Raw genomic sequence first — 21,621 nt, 5'->3', positions numbered from 1 at the left:
ACCTCAGTTGATTCTGTTCTAATGAGGTAGAAGAGAGCATTTATACACCTCTCAAAAATCACCTAGCGCATTCCACTCATTCCACCTGCAAATCACTCAAGTCATTTTCAAGAGGCCCCTCTTTTGCCTCGAAATGAGAGTTTGCCTTGTCAAATGGGCAATTACTCTGATAACAGCCTTCAGTGACATGACTGCAATATAATATAATTTTCCTATTGAAAAAAACCCTCAATTTTCATTATGTCTCTCATATTAATGTTCTGAGCCATAAAAGCTAATTCCTCCATTTACACAGAAAGATCCATTATCCTTCTAGGTCATCATGGTTATGAAGAATGATTCTGGATCCTCTTTCATCTTTTACAAAAGGCCTGTCAAACTAGGCTTTAAAATCCATTAGTATTAAGCATTTTGACCCCATCTTGGGGAATTTACAACGTTTTATGAATTCAGGAAAATCAGTGTGGATTTAGGCCTTACATGTAAATTACTAATCTTCAGAGCTGCAAGGTACAGAACGCCTTTCTGTGAGTTGACTGTATATCAACCAAAAACAGCAGAATAACATTCAATTAATATGACACATTGTGCTGTTATTATAAAGGGGGCTGCAAAGTACAAACATGACGATGACCCCGGGAGTTGGCAAGACAGCGCTAAACAGATCGGGGATCAGGCTATAGATCTCGTGCGCTCACTCACCTCATGCCCTCGCTCTTTCTCTCACTTTCTCTCTTTTTATCTGTCACTCTCTCTCTCTCTCTCTCTTTCTGAGCTGTCGTTACTCCCCGCTCATTGATTTAGTGAAGCACGCGACAGAGCCAACTGCATAAGTGACAACTCAAACACCATACTCATCACGTCCCTGTCACTCCAACACTGCGTTAGAAAGATTGTTCATGTCCCTCAGTCAAATCTCAAGAGTCCTTCATTTGCACTGCTGCTCCTTTAATCTGGTTTCGAACCAATTTAATGTAAGTCAATCAAATGACTACGTTTTTATGAGAAGTTAGGCATCTTTGATTAATACTTACAAAGTGATACTGAAAGTAATTGGCAGTTAACAATTGCATGGTTGTTAGCTTTACTTAGCTTCTTAACTGCCTTAGACTTTGACAAGTTGCTATGAGGAGTTGATTCGGGAGAAAGTGTTACTGCTGCACTTTCCTGACCCCTCACCCAGCCTTAGTACTGTAACGTGTCCTTTTGGGTGCATTTTATTGCATCCCATCCAAATGTGTCACACCGATAAATCTACGATAATCGAGAATTTCAATAAGCATTTTTCTACCGCTGGCCATGCTTTCCACCTGGCTACCTCTACTGCGGCCAACAGCTCTGCACCCCCCGCAGCAACATGCCAAAGCCCCCCCCCACCCCACCCCACCCCACCCGCTTGTCCTTCACCCAAATCCAGACAGCTGATGTTCTGAATGTTCAAAATCTGGATCCCGACAAATCAAATGGGCTTGACAATCTGGACCCTCTCTTTCTAAAATTATCCGCCAAAATTGTTGCAACCCCTATTACTAGCCTGTTCAACCTCTCTTTCGTATCGTCTGATATCCCCAATGATTGGAAAGCTGCCGTGGTCATCCCCCTCTTCCAAGGGGGAGACACTCTAGACCCAAACTGTTATAGACCTATATCCATCCTGCCCTGCCTTTCTAAAGTCTTCGAAAGCCAAGTTAACAAACAGATCACCGACCATTTCGAATCCCACCGTACCTTCTCCACTATGCAATCTGGTTTCCGAGATGCTCATGGGTGCACCTCAGCCACGCTCAAGGTCCCAAACGATATCATAACTACCATCGATAAAAGACAGTACTGTGCAGCAGTCTTCATCGACCTGGCCAAGGCTTTCGACTCTGTCAATCACCGTATTCTTATCGGCAGACTCAACAGCCTTGGTTTCTCTAATGACTGCCTCGCCTGGTTCACCAACTACTTCTCAGATAGAGTTCAGTGTGTCAAATCGGAGGGCCTGTTGTCCGGACCTCTGGCAGTCTCTATGGGGGTGCCACAGGGTTCAATTCTTGGGCCGACTCTTTTCTCTGTATATATCAATGATGTCGCTCTTGCTGCTGGTGATTCTCTGATCCACCTCTACGCAGACGACAACATTCTGTATACATCTGGCCCTTCTTTGGACACTGTGTTAACAAACCTCCAAACAAGCTTCAATGCCATACAACACTCCTTCCGTGGCCTCCAACTGCTTTTAAATGCTAGTAAAACTAAATGCATGCCGATTGCTGCCCGCACCTGCCCGCCCGTCCAGCATCACTACTCTAGACGGTTCTGAATTAGAATATGTGGACAACTACATATACCTAGGTGTCTGGCTAGACTGTAAACTCTCCTTTCAGACTCACATTAAGCATCTCCAATCCAAAATTAAATCTAGAATCGGCTTCCTATTTCGCAACAAAGACTCCTTCCCTCATGCTGCCAAACATACCCTCGGTAAAACTGACTATCCTACCGATCCTTGACTTCGGCAACGTCATTTACAAAATAGCCTCCAACACTACTCAGCAAACTGGATGTAGTCTATCACAGTGACATCCGTTTTGTCACCAAAGCCCCATATACTACCCACCACTGCGACCTATATGCTCTCGTTGGCTGGTCCTCGCTACATATTCGTCGCCAAACCCACTGGCTTCAGGTCATCTATAAGTCTTTGCTAGGTAAAGCCCCGCCTTATCTCAGCTCACTGGTCACCATAGCAACATCCACCCATAGCACGTGCTCCAGCAGGTATATTTCACTGGTCATCCCCAAAACCAACACTTCCTTTAGCCGCCTTTCCTTCCAGTTCTCTGCTGCCAATGGAACGAATGCAAAAATCACTGAAGTTGGAGACTTATATCTCCCTCTCTAACTTTAAGCATCAGCTGTCAGAGCAGCTTACCGATCACTGTACCTGTACACAGCCAATCTGTAAATAGCACACCCAACTACTGCATCCCCATATTGTTATTTATCTTCTTGCTCTTTTGCACCCCAGTATCTCTACTTGCACATCATCATCTGCACATCTATCCCTCCAGTGTTAATGCTAAATTGTAATTATTTCGCCTCTATGGCCTATTTATTGCCTTACCTCCCTACTCTTCTACATTTGCACACACTGTACGTAGATTTTTCTATTTGTTTATGTGTAACTCTGTGTTGTTGTTTTTGTCACACTGCTTTGCTTTATCTTGGCCAGGTCGCAATTATAAATGAAAACTTGTTCTCAACTGGCCTACCTGGTTAAATAAAGGTGAAATTAAATAAATAAATAAAAACTGGAATTAGCTCACTCCTCTAACAGACGCAGTCAGCTGTGCTCTCAATGGCAGACCTGGTTCATATGGTATTTGATTTCATTCAAAACACTGAGTGTTTCCGTGAGAGTGCTTGAAGTATTACATGGGTGGTGTTGGCACTTTTGGGACTATTCCATTGGTTCCAATTTGCTAGGTAACCTGAAAAAGGTACAGGAAACGTATTTGAAAAATGCAAATGCTATTAGAACCCAGGTTTAATCCATGGATCTCTAACAACCATGCCTCTCTGGTCCCGGGACAAACCATGCCTTTCTTTCACTGTCCGGAGAACTAGCTAGCAGCAGGAGCCATGCAACGCTGTCCCTCTCTCTCTAACTCTGCCACCCATGCCAAGATGCCAACCTATGCCACCCATGCCAACCTGTCTTTCTCCTTCCAGCTACGAGACCTGGAGATGTTGAGCCAACGCTACGAGGATAGCTGCCCCGAGTCGTCGTTCCGAGATTCCCACACACTCTCACGCTCCCATTCCCAGGCAGTGGAGCCTCCAGATCTACCCATGCCCACGTGCTTCCGATCTCGTAGCCATAGCTACCTGCGGGCCATCCAGGCCGGATGCTCGCAGGATGACGACACTGCTTCTGTGGACTCGGATTCGCCGCCGCCAACCGCCACTACTGTTCGTACCTACAGCACCAGCACTGGTGAGTAGGCCTACCTTAGAGGCTGATCTTAGGTCAGTTTTTCACTTTTACCTGCTAATGGTTGAGGTTATCATTATAGAGAGAGTAAGCTTTCTACTGCCAGACTACTCGCCACCCTGAACACCAACCTGGTCTCAGAGCATTTTGTATTATTCTGTACGTAAATCTGGGACACTCATTTATGATATGTTACGTTTCGTATGGTATGTATTAATTTGTGGACATCCATCACCCATTTCGTATTATACAGTATGTTACGAATTACTATTTGTATTATATGTTACGAATTTGCAAAATGTATGACATGCTATGAATTCTAGCTAGGTGGTTAATAGTTATCTGGCTAACGTTAGCTAGGCTAGGTTAAGGTTAAAGGGTTACGGTTAGGGTTTGTGTAAGGGTTAGCTAAAAGGGTTAAGGTAAGGGGTAGGGTTAGCTAATATCCTAAGTAGTTGCAAAGTACTGTAGCTAAAAAGTAGTAAGTAGTTGAATAGCTGCTAAAATGCTAACGTTGTCCATGATGAGATTCAAACTCACAGCCTTTGGATTGCTAAACGTTCGCGTTATACATCCACCCAAGTAACCATTTGTCTTATGTAACCATAACAAATGTAACATATCATACTCATTTGAGCATGCAAGATTTACATTTACTATGTTACGTCTAGTCTATGATATCAGGCTGTGAACAAATCCTGTTGTTATCCCATATCCGACAAGGTCATAGTCACCCTTGGCTATGGTCCAGGCTTGGCCACCTGTGAAGTTGGCGTCGGTGAAGGCTGAAGCGTGTCTCTCTCTACTAGAACCACTCATAATACAGAGGATGAAAGACACACTCAGTTGGTTTCAATTGCCATCATGAGTTTCCTTGCTATTTTGTACACATGAAATGATAGCCTACTTCCACGTCCAAAGCCTCCACATTGCAGCGCTCTTGACCGTAATCATCACGCCTCTTTTCCCACCGTTTCCTGGGAACTGGGCAATACAAAAGAAGGCTTTACCAAAAGCTTGCTTCTATTTATCGTCCTTGACAGAAGCTGTGTTGGATCGGGTTGTTTCGAAGTAACAGCTCCTGCAATCCTGATTTTAGCCATTTCTAGGCTTCGTTTTCAGTTTGTATCTTCTGATACGAAGGTAAGTGTTTTTTGCCAATAATGTTTACCTTCGGCTGTGACTTTTATGGAAATAACAATTTATCCAAATCGGTTCTCATTTTAAGTCCTGAACAGCTTTGCAAACTATAATGTTAGCGAGTATAATGCAAGGGATACTGTTTGGATGGATACATTACTGTAGCTGTATTTGATTTTGACAGTAAACCTGCACGAGGACAGTTGACTTTCGTAATGTTTAGTCAGTTTAGCCTATAGATGCGCAATATTCGGGAATCAAAATCAGAGCGCGCGCGGTGTAACGTTAAGTCAACCGAGGTCAAATTCGTTTTATACTGGAAATTCGGTGGATATTCATTCATCAGTAGCTAACTATTGAACCAAGAATGCCATGACTATGAAGATTGTATAATCTGAATCAGGGGTGGATGGAGAACAATCCATACTATATATATATTGTTTTGTGTGGGTTGGTCTCCATCTTATTTATGCGTGTAATGATTATGTGTGTGTGTATATATATATATATATATATATATATATATATATATATATATATATGTATATGTATATGTATGTGTGTGTGTGTGGATTGTTCTACAACTTATTATATATGTATCCATACAACAAAATATATACTGAACAAAAATATAGATGCAACAATTTCAACGATTTTACTAATCTATGGATTTCGCATGACTGGGCAGGGGCGCAGCCATAGGTGGGCCTGGGAGGGCATAGGCCTACCCACTTAGGAGCCAGGCTCAGCCAATCAGAATTAGTTTTTCCCCACAAAAGGGCTTTATTACAGACAGTAATACTCCTTAGTTTCATCAGCTGTCCGGGTGGTTGGTCTCAGGCGATCCAGCAGGTGAAGATGCTGGATGTGGAGGTCCTGGGCTGGCGTGGTTACACATGGTCTGTGGTTGTGAGGCCGGTTGGATGTACTGCCAAATTCTCTAAAATGATGTTGGAAGTGGCTTATGATAGAGAAATTACCATTCAATTCTCTGGCAACAGCTGTGCTTGACATTCCTGCACTCAGCATGCCAATTGCATGCGCCCCTCAACTTGAGACAACTGTGGCATTGTGTTGTGATAAAATGGCACATTTTAGAGTGGCTTTATTGTCCCCAGCACAAGGCACACCTGTGTAATGATCATGTTTAACCAGCTTCTAGTCAGCTGGATGGATTATCTTGAAATTATCATTAACAGGGATGTAAACAAATTTGTGCACAAAATTTGAGAGAAGCTTTTTGTGCATGTTGAACATTTCTGGGAACTTTTATTTCAGCTCATGAAACATGGGAGCAACACTTTACATGTTGCATTCATATTTTGGTTCAGTATACATCACAGAAGACTGAAATAACAAAACAATGACAAACACCAGATGGTGTTATTTAAATGTATTAATTATCATATTAGAAAAATATTAACATTCCACCCATGAAGCCACTAGGTAATTTGACTGCAGGAAATGGCTACGGCCCTTTAAGGAATAATAATTATGGTTAAGGGTTAGCTAACATACTAAGTAGCCTACCCATCCTTCCCGACCAACCTCCTTTCATTTGTGGCTTAAGTAACCTTACCCAATTTCAGTGTCACATATTTAATTTTACGTCTAGTCTTTGAGGTCAGGTAAAAAAAAAATATGTTCTATACTGTATATCACCCTGAACCAATGGAATATTACCTGTTAACCTCATCAGGCCCAAGGACCCAAGCATTTTTTAAACAATTTTAATTTATCTGTATGTCCAGCCCTATATTTAGCCTCACAATTAAGTGTTTTACCATTTTCTTTTGACAAACAGTTGATTTTATTGGCAAATGTCAATAAAAAGTTCCAAGCAAAAACCTGAGAGAAAATTGCATAAATTGTTTGCCCAGTGGGAAATATATCCAACTAGTCAGTGACAACTGTGTGGAGTTTGACTGCAGCTATGTGAGTTTATTACAGACACCATGCCCTGGGATTTCCTATGATATTCTATCGAGAACAAACTCATTTAGCAGACACGATTTGCAGTTAATCTTCAGATAGCTCGGTGGGACAACATCACTGGCATGGGGGGGGATTTGAGATACTCTTCAAAGAGTAGTGGAGGCTACTGAGAGGAAAACGGCTCATAATAAATCGGTGGAAAGGTGCAAATGGAACGGCATTAAACACTTATAAACCATGTGCTTGATACCATGCCTCTGATTCCACGCCGGTCATTACCACGAGCCCAGTCTCCCCAATTAAGGTGCCATCAACCTCCTGTGAGGTTGGGTTTCAGGTGCTTTCCGAAGGGACTCTGCTGTACTAGCTTCAGGGGGAAGCTGGTCCCACCACTGGGGAGCCAGGACAAAGCAGAGTTTGGACTGGATTGAGTGGGACCTGCCCTCCCGTAGGTGTGGGAGGGCCAAGAGACCAGAGGTGGCAGAACTCAGTGCTTGGGGTGTAGCGTTTGAGCATAGCCTGAAGGTAGGAAGGGGCAGTTCTTGCTGCTCCACAGGCAAGCGCTATGGTCTTGTAGTGTATGCGAGCTTCAACTGGAAGCCAGTGGAATGTGCAGAGGAGCAGGGTGACATGGGAGAACTTGGGAATGTTAAAAACCGGGCATCAGCGTTCTGTATAAGTTGCAGGGGTTTGATGGCACAAGCAGGGAGCCCAGCCAACAGCGAGTTGCAGTAGTCCAGACAGGAGATAAGTGCCTGGATTAGGACGCGCTGCTTCCTGTGTGAGGTAGGGTCATACTCTACGGATGTTGTAGAGCATGAACGAGTCACTGCTTTGATGTTTGCAGAGAACGGGAAGGTGTTGTCCAGGGTCACGCCAAGAATATTTGCTGGGTGAAACTGTGGTGTTGTTAACTGTGATGGAGAGGTTTGAGCGGGCAGGCCTTCCCCCGGAGGAAGTGCAGCTCCGTCTTGGCGAGGTTGAGCCGACATCTGCCAGGCACGCAGTAATGCGTGTCAGAAGGGGGGGGGGAGTAGTTGAGTGTCATCCACAAAACCAAGCCCTGGGTGACAGCAGTAGTGAGAATACGTGGTGCAGAAAGCTCCTCCATGTCACCTTGTAGCAGCGGCCTGCCAGGTAGGATGCAATCCAAGAGTGTGCAGAGCCTGAGACGGCCCAGCCCAGAGAGGGTGGAAAAAAGGATCTGATGGTTCATGGTGTCGAAGACAGTGGCTAGATCTAGGAGGATGAGAACAGAGGAGAGAGGGTCAGCTTTTGCAGTGCGGAGAGCCTCTGACAGAGCAGTCTTGGTTGAGTGACCAGTCTTGAAGCCTGACTGGTTAGGGTCAAGATCGTTCTGAGAGATAACGAGAGAGTTGATCAGAAACAGCACGCTCAGGTGTTTTGTAAAGAAAAGAAAGATCTACAGGTCTGTAGTTTGACATCAGATGAGTCGGGGAGCGACTCATGGCATTTTGATGTCAGAGGGGATGCAGCCAATGGTCAGGGATTTTAATTTAAAGAGGCAAGTCAGTTAAGAACAAATTCTTATTTACAATGACAACCCACTGTTCCAAGGCTACCTGCCTTGTTCAGGAGCAGAATTACAGACTTTTACCTTGTCAGCTCAGGGATTAGATCTAGCAACCTTTCGGTTACTGGCCAAAGGCGCTAACCACTAGGCTACCTGCCGTCCCGGGATGAGTTGATGAGGGAAGTGAGAAGGTCTCCATGGATGGTCTTGAGAAAGGAGGGGATGGGGTAGAGCTGGCAGGTTGTTGGGTGGCCATACCTCGCAAGATTTCATCTGGAGAGAGCGAGAGAGCGATCAACACGTAGGCTAGTTCTGTGTGAGTGGGACCAGTGGTCTCAATAGGCTGAGTGAATGAGGAGCAGATGTCGTCAACCTTTTACAAAGTGGTTGACAAAATCGTCTGCAGAGTGTGAGGAGAAGGTGGAAAAGAGTTTCCTAGGGTTAGAGGCCGAAGCTTGAACTTTAGAGTGATAGAAAGTGGCTTTAGCAGCTGATACAGTGGAAGAGAAGATAAAGAGGGAGTAAAGTATGATAGGTCCTCCAGAAGTTTAGTTCTCCATTTTTGCTCAGCTGCCCACAGCCCTGTTCTGTAAGCTCGTAATGAGTCACTCAGCCACAGAGCAAGAGGAGATAGCCGAGCCGACCAGCAGGAAAGGGGACAGTGAGAGTCATAGGATACGGAAAGGGAGGAGAGTAGGGTCGAAGAGGCAGGAGGGAGAAGGATTTAGCAGAAGGGAGAGATGATAGGATAGAAGAGGAGAGAGCGAGAGAACGATTGACAGATCATGACCATCTGGGTAGGGGCTGGAGGAAAGGGAGACAGAAAAGGTTAACAAAGTAGTGATCAGAGACCTGGATGGGGTTTGCAGTGAGATTAGTAGGAAAACAGCCTCTAGTAAAGATGAGGTCAAGCGTATTGCCGGTCTTGGGAGTTGGAGGGGATTGGGAAAGGGTGAGGTATAGAAAACAGTTGCCAAAGCTACAAAAGAGCAAAATGAGAGCATCTGAAAATAACTAGGTAAGATACTCAAGTGAGAGTGGTGCCTTCTTTCCTTCCTCGAACAACTCGACAGAACCATGGTCTTAGTTTTGTCGACGAGACCGCCACTGACATATCCACCTCTAAGAAACCAGGGGAGACTGAAGTACTAACACTAATTGCTAATTGCCTAGCAGAGGTGAAGAGTACACCTCTCTGTACTAATTGCTGATAGCTTAGGAGAGGAGAAACAACTCCCCCTCCAATACAGCCACTGATTACCAAAACATGTCACAAATTGCCCTTCCCCTTGATCCTGGCTGATGTATCAACAAGTTATGAGCAGTCGGCAGTTCACACACCAAGTAGGCTACTGGGAAGACAGGCAACACTTAAAGTAGATGGCCCTAGCTAGCAAAAAGACTTATCACTCCTGGAGAGATCAGGAGTCCTCTACTATGGAATGAAGCTACTAACTACTCTCGAGTGGCTTGTGAGCATCATAGAGCAATACATTAAATGTACGTGTTCGTGAGAGTCTCAGCTTTTCATAGATGGGTCATAATAGTTTTTTGTGAAACCCATTTGAACTTTATAGACTTTTTTTTGTGAGAAGAATCGCCTCTTCGGGGATCTGCCCTTGTCTCACATACATCGCTCTAGCTCAGCCCCTGTTAATCACACAGACCAATGGTTGATATCAGTGGATGCAGAAGAAATAGACAAGTCCAATGGTACAACCAAAAGAAGTCAAAAATGTGCCGGTGTCACGTGGGACTATAGGAGTTAAGCCACAAGGTAAGACTGAGTAAAACTGACAGTGGGAATTGTGTGCCATGTGACGTGTTTGTTTTGTTTAGTATCGTTGACGCCATAGAGGACTATCAGCACAAAAGCAATAAACCACCTAAAGCGGTTTACAACTCACTTTCTTTCACACGTTGACGCAGCTCCTCCACCCAACAATACTGTTCTCCCTCCATCCATCCTTAGTTACAGATCTGATGCCTGAGGGCCATAACAACTGCTGCCCCCGTCCCGTCCCCCAAGTGCTTTTATTGCTTCTGGGCTTGTGTCGGTATCCCTCCGGAACAGTGCGACACTATGGGATTATCTCATGGACCCACCCACCACTTGATCAATTATTAAGGACCCCCACACCACCAAGTATATCCTACTAGAGTGCTCTACAGCTGAAATTAGGAGTGCTGTTATTATGAAAATGTTATAACCATTTGTGTGCCCATGGGAGGACAAGTGCCCCCCACGATAGTAGTCTGGGTGCGGTTCTGTGTTAGCCATGGGATGAGTGGGAGAGTAAGTGAGGGCAAGCAATGTATACATGAACCACTCTTCTGTACGGAAACTCCCCTGTTTTTTAGAATAGAACATAGGCCAGACATTGTTTAAAATCCTTAAAAGTCTATTGACACACCCGTGCGTCAATCTAAGTAACATTGTGATCCTAATCAAAATCTATCAGTTTAAGCTAGAGATATCTGTTTTTTTTTGCATGGGCTGCGTCTCAATCCACCGCAGCCACCTATGTCGGCCTTCCGCATCTGCGGTGGAAGGTGGCCGAGCTACAGCGGTGTTTGTCAGACCATGAGACATCCTGAAAATCGGTCTCTTCGCGAAAACGTCTGTAGTTTCCAAACAGTTCGGCCTACAAAATATGACCACTCTGTGGAAAGATGAGACTCTCATGAACACGATGATGTTCTCCGTTTTGCTCTACTGAACTCATCTGAAGGTAACCCATACAAATTAATGGAAGTATGGAGTTTTATGGCAACAAAAATAAGGGGAAAATATATTTGCTGAGCTTTCTTTTATCTCCTAGATATAGGACTGTCTATTTTGCCATTTATGAATGTGTTTCTATGGGCTTTAGTAGTAAAGCCCAAATTCAATATTTTTTTATCAAATAATAAAAAATAAAAATGATTGATACATAAAGGGGTCCTAAAATTCCAAATCAAATATAGAAATGATACATGGTATGACCATCTTTAACAATTCCCAACGTTTTAAGAGCAGATGAGATTCGACCGTACTTTCCTTGCTCTTAACTCCTTTTACTATTTAACATTGAAATACGCCTGCTGCTACCCCAGTCCATGTTTTTGAGGTTTTACTTCCAGCCAGTTGCTGGCTTTGCTCACCAACCAATCATTTGAGTGACCATGCTCATCTGACCTCCAAACCTATTTCGTCCTATGTTAGGAACCTCTGTCTCAGTGTGGCATGTATACAATAGCGTGAAGTTATGCTGAACGTTTCAACGGAGTGACTCTGGGGTTGAGGAGTACCCTAATTGTGCGAGTGTCTTTTTGTGTTGGAAGCTTACTGTCCAGGCAGATGGCTGTATGGGATGATATTTTGGGCAGTCAAGGAGAGTTGTAAGAGCAATGGGGGAACAGTTGAATTTGCCAGCATCTCATGGCTGGTATTAGATTAAACTACCCACACAGGTCAGCTGGTATGGCATTGGACCACTTGGCAACCACTGGAAGAAAACTGTTGCTGAGAGAACGGAGAAGGAGAATAGTTAAGAACAAAATTCACATATGACCAAATTGACATAGGTTCGGAGGGCCACACTTAAAATTGGTTCTATTTCCTTGCTGTCATATTTCCTTATATTTCCTTTTCCCTGACTTTCTAGCTTTCATTGCGATGACTGTTAGCAAGCTGGACAGAGTAAAGAGACTATACATTTAAGTCTATTATCATTATCGTTATGATTTAGTTTTAGTCATTTCAATGTCAATTCTTTTGAAAAAAATCGAATAATAATAATTTTACTCAAACCACCTCGCGAGACAGATTGAATGGACTTAGATACAGTATATTGATTATTCGATAAAAAAAGAATTGCATTTCTATGTGGACTTTTCAGCACAATTTCAACGTATTAACAGTTCTAATGATTATGTTGAAATTATATTGATGTTACAACCTGCTAGTCAGGTTAAGTCAATGTATTTAAGTTGAAGTTTTACCTTCATTTCAATGTTGACAACGCTGGTTGAAATAAGATGAAAACAGTACTGGTTGATAACTTATTTTCCACATCACAATACATTGACAATTTACGTAGAATTTTTATATTATAATTTTTTTTTTAACTAGGCAAGTCAGTTAAGCACAAATTCTTATTTACAATGACGGCCTACACCGGATGACGCTGGGCCAATTGTGCGCTGCCTTATGGGACACCCAATCACAGCTGGTTGTAATACAGCCTGGATTCGAACCAGGGTGTCCGTAGTGACACCTCAAGCACTGAGATACAGTGCCTTAGACCGCTGTGCCACTCGGGAGTTGAAACAGGGTTGATTCAACCAGTATGTGCCCAGTAGGTTGGAATGACTTGTCATGACAACTATCCTGCTTAGTTTGCATCTGTCCATGATATATTCTTTTTTACACTTACAATAACTTGTGGTGAACTAGAGTCCCGCAAGTTGATAGCTTGACCTTTAATACAGATGGCAGGAGAAGACCGGGCCATTGTCCACACACATTCCACTCAGAGTAAACATTTTGAACAAAGCTCTAGGTTTCCAGTGTTGTTTTTGTTTTAGTCCTTCTGGTTAAGTCAGAACAGCTACTCCTATTTAATAGGATTTCAGTTTGGTGGTGGCAGCCAACAAACCCGTACAGCCTGAGCTTCATTCAATAAGTGCCATTAAGCAGGAACAGTATTTAGATTGACTGTTTGCAAAGCTTTAAACTGCTTTGCAGATGGCTTCTGAAAGCAAGCTTTGTCAGCGTCAACATTATGTACGTAACTGTTGGAAAGATTAGTTGCGTCATCGCAGTCATCACACATTGGGCTGTCTTATGTTGTGTGTGTGAGTGATTTATGCATAATAGCCAGAAATTGGGAGGGAAATGTACTCTGGAGACAGCTGCACTCTCTTCCCGTGTTGGTAGGAGATCACACATTTCACATTTAATTGGGTGCATCTCAAAAGTCTCAGGTGGCTTCCTCTCCTTGTCTCCTTTCCTTCATCTTGACTGATCTGAAGACGCAGGGGAGGATGCCTTCTAGGGAATTGCTTTCGCCTGTCCATTTTTTTTATGTCCTGTGCAAATGACCTAAAGAAGACACCTAAAGGAAGCTATTTTAAACTATTGAGATGCACCCTTTTTTTCCTTCTCGAGATGTTCCCTCTCTTCTGTATCCATCTCTTTGTCACAGAGCTAGCCTGATGTAGGTGATAGGAAAACCCATAACCCACAACCTCAATAACCATGTAAACCAACATGAATAATCTCTGTGTAATTTGAGAAGAGGAGGTCATTTTATGATTTTCCATCTGTTAGGGTTTTTTGTAAGAACAGCGACTTTTTTTGGGGGGGGGGGGTTTCACACAAGGATAAATTCTTGGCAGACTGTTTGTAATTATGCAAGAATAATATGCCACTTGGAGCCCCATAGGGCAGGGCAAGTATCCAAAATGCTTCTCACACATGCACACAAACATACAGACTGGAATCGGGAGTGGAGCCAGCATGTCACATAGCTGCCATTGCGACAACAAGCCCCTTCAGCCCTGTCGACGTCTCTGTTATTAGAGTTGGCAGACAGGCAGTGGTCACTAGTCCCCCTTCAGCACTATCTTCCCCTGGCATGGATGTCTGTCAAAAGCTCGGGGATACAGGTATAGCATTAAACAGCAAGGAAACACATTGCCTAATTCACAAAAGTCTTATTCCTGGGTAGCTTTGAGGGAATATGTTCTCATATAGGCCTAGTCTTACATAATTGATGTCATATAATCTTACTTACAAGCAGTTACTGTACACAGTGCTAACCTGTTTAAATACATTTTCTAAAACCGTCGGCAAAAATGGTAAGCATTCCATAAGAGCGTTTACTTCAATCCTATTACAGGGTAATTACATAGATTATAATGTATTACCCAGATATTTACTCTGGTATAGGGTCTTTCCAATATTAAGTGTGACCGACAGACCCATACATAACACAGGAATCAACAACTCACAGCGGTCGATATGGCAGTACATCTTTAACAGCATGTGTTGCTTTCCTGTCTCTCTTTAGAAAACTCTTTCCCTGGGGCCCGACCACGGTAGTTACTGATTATGGTATCGGTGGTTATGTCAATGAAGAGATGGACGACAACATTGGAAACGTGTACTTATACTCGTCCTTACACGAGCTATTTGCCGTTGTTGTACAGTTCTAAAAGCTCTACTGTTGTGGGAAAGAATGTGACGGCACCATTTTGATCTAGATATGCGAGGTGAGGCAACTTGTGGTGTATGAGGAGAGAGAGAGAAGCAACTGAGTACAGTGTTATTGCTGCTAATAGAGATGGATTGGTGAAAGCCAGAGCATTCCCGAAGAGCATCCGTCATTCAGGGCTCAACCCGTCATGCTGGTATGTTCGTTGTCAATGTGAAACCTATGTATTTTAAACGTTCTATGTATTTTAAACGTTCTGTGTATTGTTGTTGCATTCCAACTGAAGGCCCCCTCTTGCTATAAAAATGTCGGCAAAAATGTAAAGCATTCCATAAGAGCGTTTACTTCTATCCTATTACAGGGTAAAACATGTTTGCTCTGGATACTCTGAGCGATGTTCCTTACATTTACAGTGAGAAGACTTTGAAAGTTTGCAGTTCTTTACACTGAGGCTATTCATGAATTGTCTGTGGTTTTGGAGTGACACGAGAGCGTACAGTTTCTCAGTGCTGCAGCCTGTCGTTTCACCTAGAGACAAGCTTTAGTAGTTCCAGCTCAACCATTCTACTGTAACCTAGAGCTAGCCTGTACTTTGACGCAGCGGCGAGAGGCGGCGCAAACACTAGCTTGGCGCTTTACAGCGAGACGCGAGTGAGTTCGTGTGAGCGTATCATTAGGTGTAGTGTCACGATAGCAGAATTTGGACTTCGATACCGGGTTTGCTATCAAGATACTCGATACCATCGCGGTACTTGGTACCACAACGAGACCATGGCAACAACAAAAAAATGGCGTATTAGCCAAGGTCCAGAATGGCACTTGATCCGTAAAGATCTTTTGAGTTCAATATCATTACATTTGACATGTTTGATCTTTGAATGTATGCATTAATGAATCAATTATACAATGAAATAATACATTTTACTTTTGTAAAAAAAAATATAGATTTAACTACATAACCACATAATTGTAATTATTTATTTTAATGGTAAATCTCTAGTCTATTGATAAACTGGGTAAATCAAGATGTAGCCTAGGCCTATTCACAATACAGGTGAATGCATATTCAATAGGAGTGTACATGCATTTGGGACTTATTTTGTTGTACAGATCAACAACATTTACATAGAAGAAGCAATCTCTTCTTTTATAAAAGTGTGTGCTGTTTCTTTAAGACCCATGACATCATTTACACACAGTCAGTTCAAGGATCTAGTGAACATGATCTTGATTGGGAGAGACATGAGACAGAGGACACAAAGTGAATTAATAACGTTTTTGGTGACAATCCGCTTTCAAATCAGCAATATTTTACGTTATGGTTTGCATATTATCACAAACAAGGTACTAGGGTAGTGAATTGATGTTAGCTTTAGCAGTAAGCTAACAAGGAAAGTTAGCCTACTAATATGGAAGCTACATGTATCTTCTTGCATTGTAAATTCTTCTAGCCTGTAATGGACATTTTATTTTGCGAACAGTAATTAACAGTTTCAACTTCTCTACATGCCGTGTTGCATTATTCAAGTAGGTTAACTTCTTTGCAGCAAGAGTGGGGACTGCAGTGGAGGCTGCTGATGGGGAGGACGGCTCATAATAATGGCTGGAACGGGGCGAATGGAATGGCATCAAACTCATGGAAACCATGTGTTTGTTGTTGATACCTTTCCACATATTCTGCTCCAGCCAACCTCCTGTGGTGGGGAGCTAACCTGATGCAGCCCAGACTCCCAGTGCAGGCTAAAAGTGGAGCAGGCACGGTGCTCACGCAGAATAAGGGGACATCAGCTGTGCTGATAGAGAGACTTGATCCTCAATCACTAGACGATGTGAGACACATTTGACAGAAGTACCGAAAGTTCTTTTTTTTTTTTAAATCTAGTACGGAACCGTTTTTCATGTACTAGTATCGAAAAGCTTTGGTATACCGTGCAACGTTAATTAGGTGAGGTCGCGACACACATTGAGGCTAAAGCTGTCTGTGGATCAAGCCACACAACAGATCTTTTGTTTGGAGTGTTTGTTTCCGAGTTCCCTCGCATGTTTATGCTGCTGCTGGGGTTTTTAAAAGCTGCTGCGAGGGTTTTTAAAAAGCTGGCACCCATAGAGTAGCTGAGCTGTACAGTCATAGGGAGATCTTACTAACATAACAATATTAGGGTTTGAAATACTGTACATCTCGATGGAAAGACCAGCCTCGTACCAAGTTTGAGCTGTTTTGAAAAGAGCTGTCATAGTCGTACACATTTCCTTTAGGTCAAGGGTAAAACATTTTGGGGAATTGCCTCAGGAAATGTGCTAGAAGAAGGTCATGGTATTTTTGATTTAGGATGGTTGGCTCCAGTTTTGCCTAGATGTCCAAAATGTGATGTGCCATGGCATTGGCCTATATTGTATGTGCCATGCTTGGTGCTTGTTGTTTAAGGTACAGCTAGCCTTTAGCTATAACTGCTTGTCATTTAGGAAATTCAACTCACGTAGGTGAATAATAAACATATCTGGGTAGGTAGAATTACACCAGGCTAGGGCCTCCCGAGTGGCGCAGCGGTCTAAGGCGTCACTACAAATCCGGGTTCGAGCCCGGGCTGTGTCACAGCCGGCCGCGACTGATAGACCCATGAGGCGACGCACAATTGGCCCAGCGTCGTCTGGGTTAGGGAAGGGTTTGGCCGGCAAGAATGTCCTTGTCCCATTGCGGTCAAGCGACTCCTGTGGCAGGCCGGGCACATACACGCTGACACGGTCACCAGTTGGATGGTGTTTCCTCTGACACATTGGTGCGGCTGGCTTCCGGGTTAAGTGAGCAGTGTGTCAAGAAGCAGTGCGGCTTGGCAGGGTCATGTTTCGGAGGAGACATGGCTCTCTACCTTCGCCTCTCACAAGTCCGTACTGGAGTTGCAGTGATGGGACTGTAACTACCTATTGGGGAGAAAAGGGGGTAAAAAAAATATATATATATATATATATATATATATATATATCCAGAATTATACCAGGCTAAATTCATCTCCACTTTCAAATATTATTCAAATATGGTCATTCGATTCTCCACAAGTCATATAAAAATGACACATGACTATATCCATCTTAGGACACACCTAAGGAATTCTTATTGGAAAGAAAAGTGTCCTCACACAAAATCCACAGTCTTGTGGGGTGGTGACTTAAGCACACGCAGTGGTTAAATTCCTGTGGATTTTATTTTCTGGTACACTTTTTTTCTTCTGGTACACCCCAAGCCAACCCCAAGCCCCAAAAATGCTATCTAGCTAGCTCCCCCTGGCTATTACTAAGCTAATGTCCCTACTAATTCTACTCCATAGGCCTGCTGCATATCCCCTCCAACCCTGCCTTAAGCTCCATAAGGAGTGGAAAACAAGGAAGCAAAGTTATGTGAAAGACATTTTTTGGGCTACAGTAAACATTGGCATTTTTGTGAAAGAAATGTCCTCTATCAAAGGCAGCTACGCTACTTTTCAAACACTCAAAATAGATCCACCACAGAGTCATCTGTAGCATGATGCTAGCCTAAAATTAGCATCCTATGGAACAGGATCCTGCTTGCCCCTTTTTTATTACAAATGTAGGATCTTAATTTGATCACATTGTTGCAGGAAAACTTGTAGTGTATTCAAGGTTTAAAAAGGTTTCTGAAAAAAGGCTTCTGAAGTAGATTTTCTTTTACGAAAAATGTAATAACCCCTACAAAAATGTCCATATATTATAATCCACATAATTCACATTTGCTCTTGCTGCAGAATTATTTTCCTGTTGTAGCATATTGGCTTAAATTAAGATCCCTTGTCTCTAAGTCTATAAATGGTGTCAAATAAAGTTTCACATAGCAACCACTGCCTTTTTGTGAAATACTCATCACACTCATATTTCACTAGATTTTATAGGACCATAAGGAACACGGTGTGATCAAAAGGCAACAGCAGTGACAGCTCCTTTGGTTACAGTCAACACAGAATAGGGCTCAGTGACAATGTCATTATCACTATAAGTTCCTGTATAGTTTTGACTGTGCCGTTTTGGATTGGTTTCACCCCTGACCCCTGTCTATCAAGGACTGAAAATTTATACTGAACACACCCACAAGAAAAAATACTACAGTTTACTATAGAATACTACAGTACTTACTATAGAATTCTGTAGTATTCTGTAGAATAATATACTCCACTCTGCAGTATTCCTCGACGATGTATAGTACTTAGTATAAAATTGTCTAGTATACTGTAGAATACCCTAATTAATATTACAGTAATGTCCCCAAAAACACTACAGTTTTTTAACTATAGTAATACTACAGTATTGAATTTACATATACCCTTCCCATTCCCCTCCCCCAAATCCCAATTTGTGCCACCCATAAGTGAGAAACTTAGATGCCATGTATAGACCATATATTGTGTTTCCTAAGAGTTAGCCAGCAGCATACCACCCTGCATCCTCCTGCTGGCTTGCCTCTGAAGCTAAGCAGGGTTGGTCCTGGATTGGAGACCAGATGCTGTGGAAAGTGGTATTGGAGGGCCAGTAGGAGGCACTCTTTCCTCTGGTAAAAAAAAAAATAAAAGCATCCCAGGGCAGTGATTGGGGACATTGCCCTGTGTAGGGTGCAGTCTTTTGGATGGGAAGTTAAATGGGGGACCTGACTCTCTGTTGTCACTAAAGATCCCATGGCACTTATCGTAAGGGTGTGACCGGTCTGAATTCCCAATCTGGCCCTCATACCATCATGGCCGCCTAATCATTCCCAGCTTCCAATTGGCTCGTTCCTCTCCCCTGTAAATATTCTCCAGGTTGTTGCTGTAAATGAGATTGTGTTCTCAGTCAACTTACCTGGTAAAATAAGATATAATATTTTTATGTAACCTTTATTTAATTAGGCAAGTCAGTTAAGAACAAATTCTTATGTACAATGACGGCCTACCCCAGCCAATTGTGCGCCGCCCTATGGGACTCCCAATCATGGCTGGATGTGACACAGCCTGGATTCAAACCAGGGACTGTAGTGACACCTCTTTCACTGAGATGCTGCACCACTTAGACCACTGTGCCATTCAGGAGCCAGAAGCTCTGAAATATCCATTTAGACCCCAGTCCTACCTACCTTCAAGTTGTGGAACATGTGCTTAAGAATTTGTCCAGTAGGTTTCTTCAAGGAGAAAGCCCACACTTCTATATCAAAGATAATTAAAATGAAAACACTACAGTAAATAGTGCAGTAATTTACCCCAAAACACTACAGTAAATACTACCGTCTGCAACCCCCCTACAGTAAATATTGCAGTATATTACAGTCTGCAACAACACTGCAGTAAATACTATAGTATTTATATTATAGTATACTATAGTATTTCTTCATGTGGACATTCTACTGAAATTTGACTAAATGTGTGATCTTCATCAATGAATGCATTACATAGAGGGAGGCCATTTTATCTCCATGTTCTCACTTAGCGAGTCAAGTCTCTGCAACAGAGTAACCATTGTTCTATACTCATACACTATGAGGTGAGTGTAGAGATAAGAGAGTGACTGCAGTACTGGACTGGCATTGTGTTATGTGTATGTAGCTAGTCCATTGTGAAATAGACACTTATTGCTTATTGGAAATGTTTTCATGTGCAGTACATGATCTTGTATACAGTACATTTCAATCACAGATAAAGACAGTAGGTTACTTAAGAGAGAAATGATAGGAGGGAGTTGGTCAGGGAGGATGTGTAGGTGTATAACACAAACGTCTAACAACCCAAAGGTTGTGTGTTCGAATCTCATCACGGATAACTTTTGTTTTTTCGCTACTTTACTACTTATTACTTTTTATCTACTTTGCAACTACTTAGCGTGTTAGCTAACCCATCCCTTAACCCTAACCTTAACCCTTTAACCTAACTTCTAAACCTAACCATTTAACTACTTAGCTAGCATGTTAACTAACCCTAACCCCTAGCCTAGCTAACTTTAGCAACCTAGCTAGCCTAGCTAATGTTAGCCACATCAAATTGGAATTCGTGTAATGTACACGAATGCATTATGAAGAAAGAAAATGGTATAATACACATACAATGCGTTGTGATAAAAATCGTTTAATGCACATGGAAAAGTGGACTTTATCGTGTGCCTGTCACAAATTTCTATTTCACAATAAGCTTTGATAATGTGTTGAGCTAGTCTGCATCAGTAAGTGGTTTAATATAGCCTACTTATAGTCCAACACGTGGGCTACAGTGATGAGTGAAAGCACTTCACTGATAATGAATTTCTTTCGTCTCACAAGCCATGAATGTGTGCTTTATGTACTGAACCAGACTATGGCTGTGTCCCAATCCAACACATAGCCTAATGGCTCCAATTGTGGGTCACCGAGCTTAGTTATCATGACTCAGCAAGTTAGAGATTTTCTTTACCATAAGTAAAGTCACTATTAAATGTTGTTAGAAACGCATTAGTGTGCCGTGAGATAAGCCGTGGGTGGGAATGGAGTTCCTATAATGAAAATACACAATAGGAACTCTGTCAGGTAGCCTAGCGGTTAAGAGTGTTGGGTCAGTAACCGAAAAGTCACTGGTTTGAATCCCAAAGCTGCCAAGGTGAAAATCTATCAATGTACCCTTGAGCAAGGCACTTTACCCTAATTGCTCAGGATAAGAGTGTCTGCTAAATGATATGTAACCATTTTTTTTTTTAAATCATATTTGGTGATCCAACAGTGGTGAGTTCCTTTAGTTATTCTATTATTGCTGAGTATCGTCCTTAATATCTCCCTCATGTACTGTACTGTATGTCAAGATTCTGTTGACAGAGGGGAACGAGTAGAATTG

The 21,621-nt window shown here is 42.6% G+C and overlaps 1 protein-coding gene across 3 annotated transcripts in view; it reads left to right on the top strand.

Moving 5' to 3' along the window:
- Positions 1–21,621, top strand: part of LOC115208298 (disks large-associated protein 4) — a 223,395-nt gene that overhangs the window by 188,103 nt on the left and 13,671 nt on the right. For all 3 annotated transcript variants that reach the window (XM_029776239.1, XM_029776238.1, XM_029776240.1), the window contains one exon: positions 3,721–3,985. In XM_029776239.1, coding sequence (XP_029632099.1) covers positions 3,721–3,985 — 265 coding nt within the window. The remainder of the gene's footprint in view (positions 1–3,720; positions 3,986–21,621) is intronic.

This window comes from Salmo trutta, chromosome 14, assembly GCF_901001165.1.
Source record: "Salmo trutta chromosome 14, fSalTru1.1, whole genome shotgun sequence".
Taxonomy (NCBI): domain Eukaryota; kingdom Metazoa; phylum Chordata; class Actinopteri; order Salmoniformes; family Salmonidae; genus Salmo; species Salmo trutta.
Note: the sequence above shows the minus strand (reverse complement) of the source record. Positions and strands in the feature narration are given on the sequence as shown.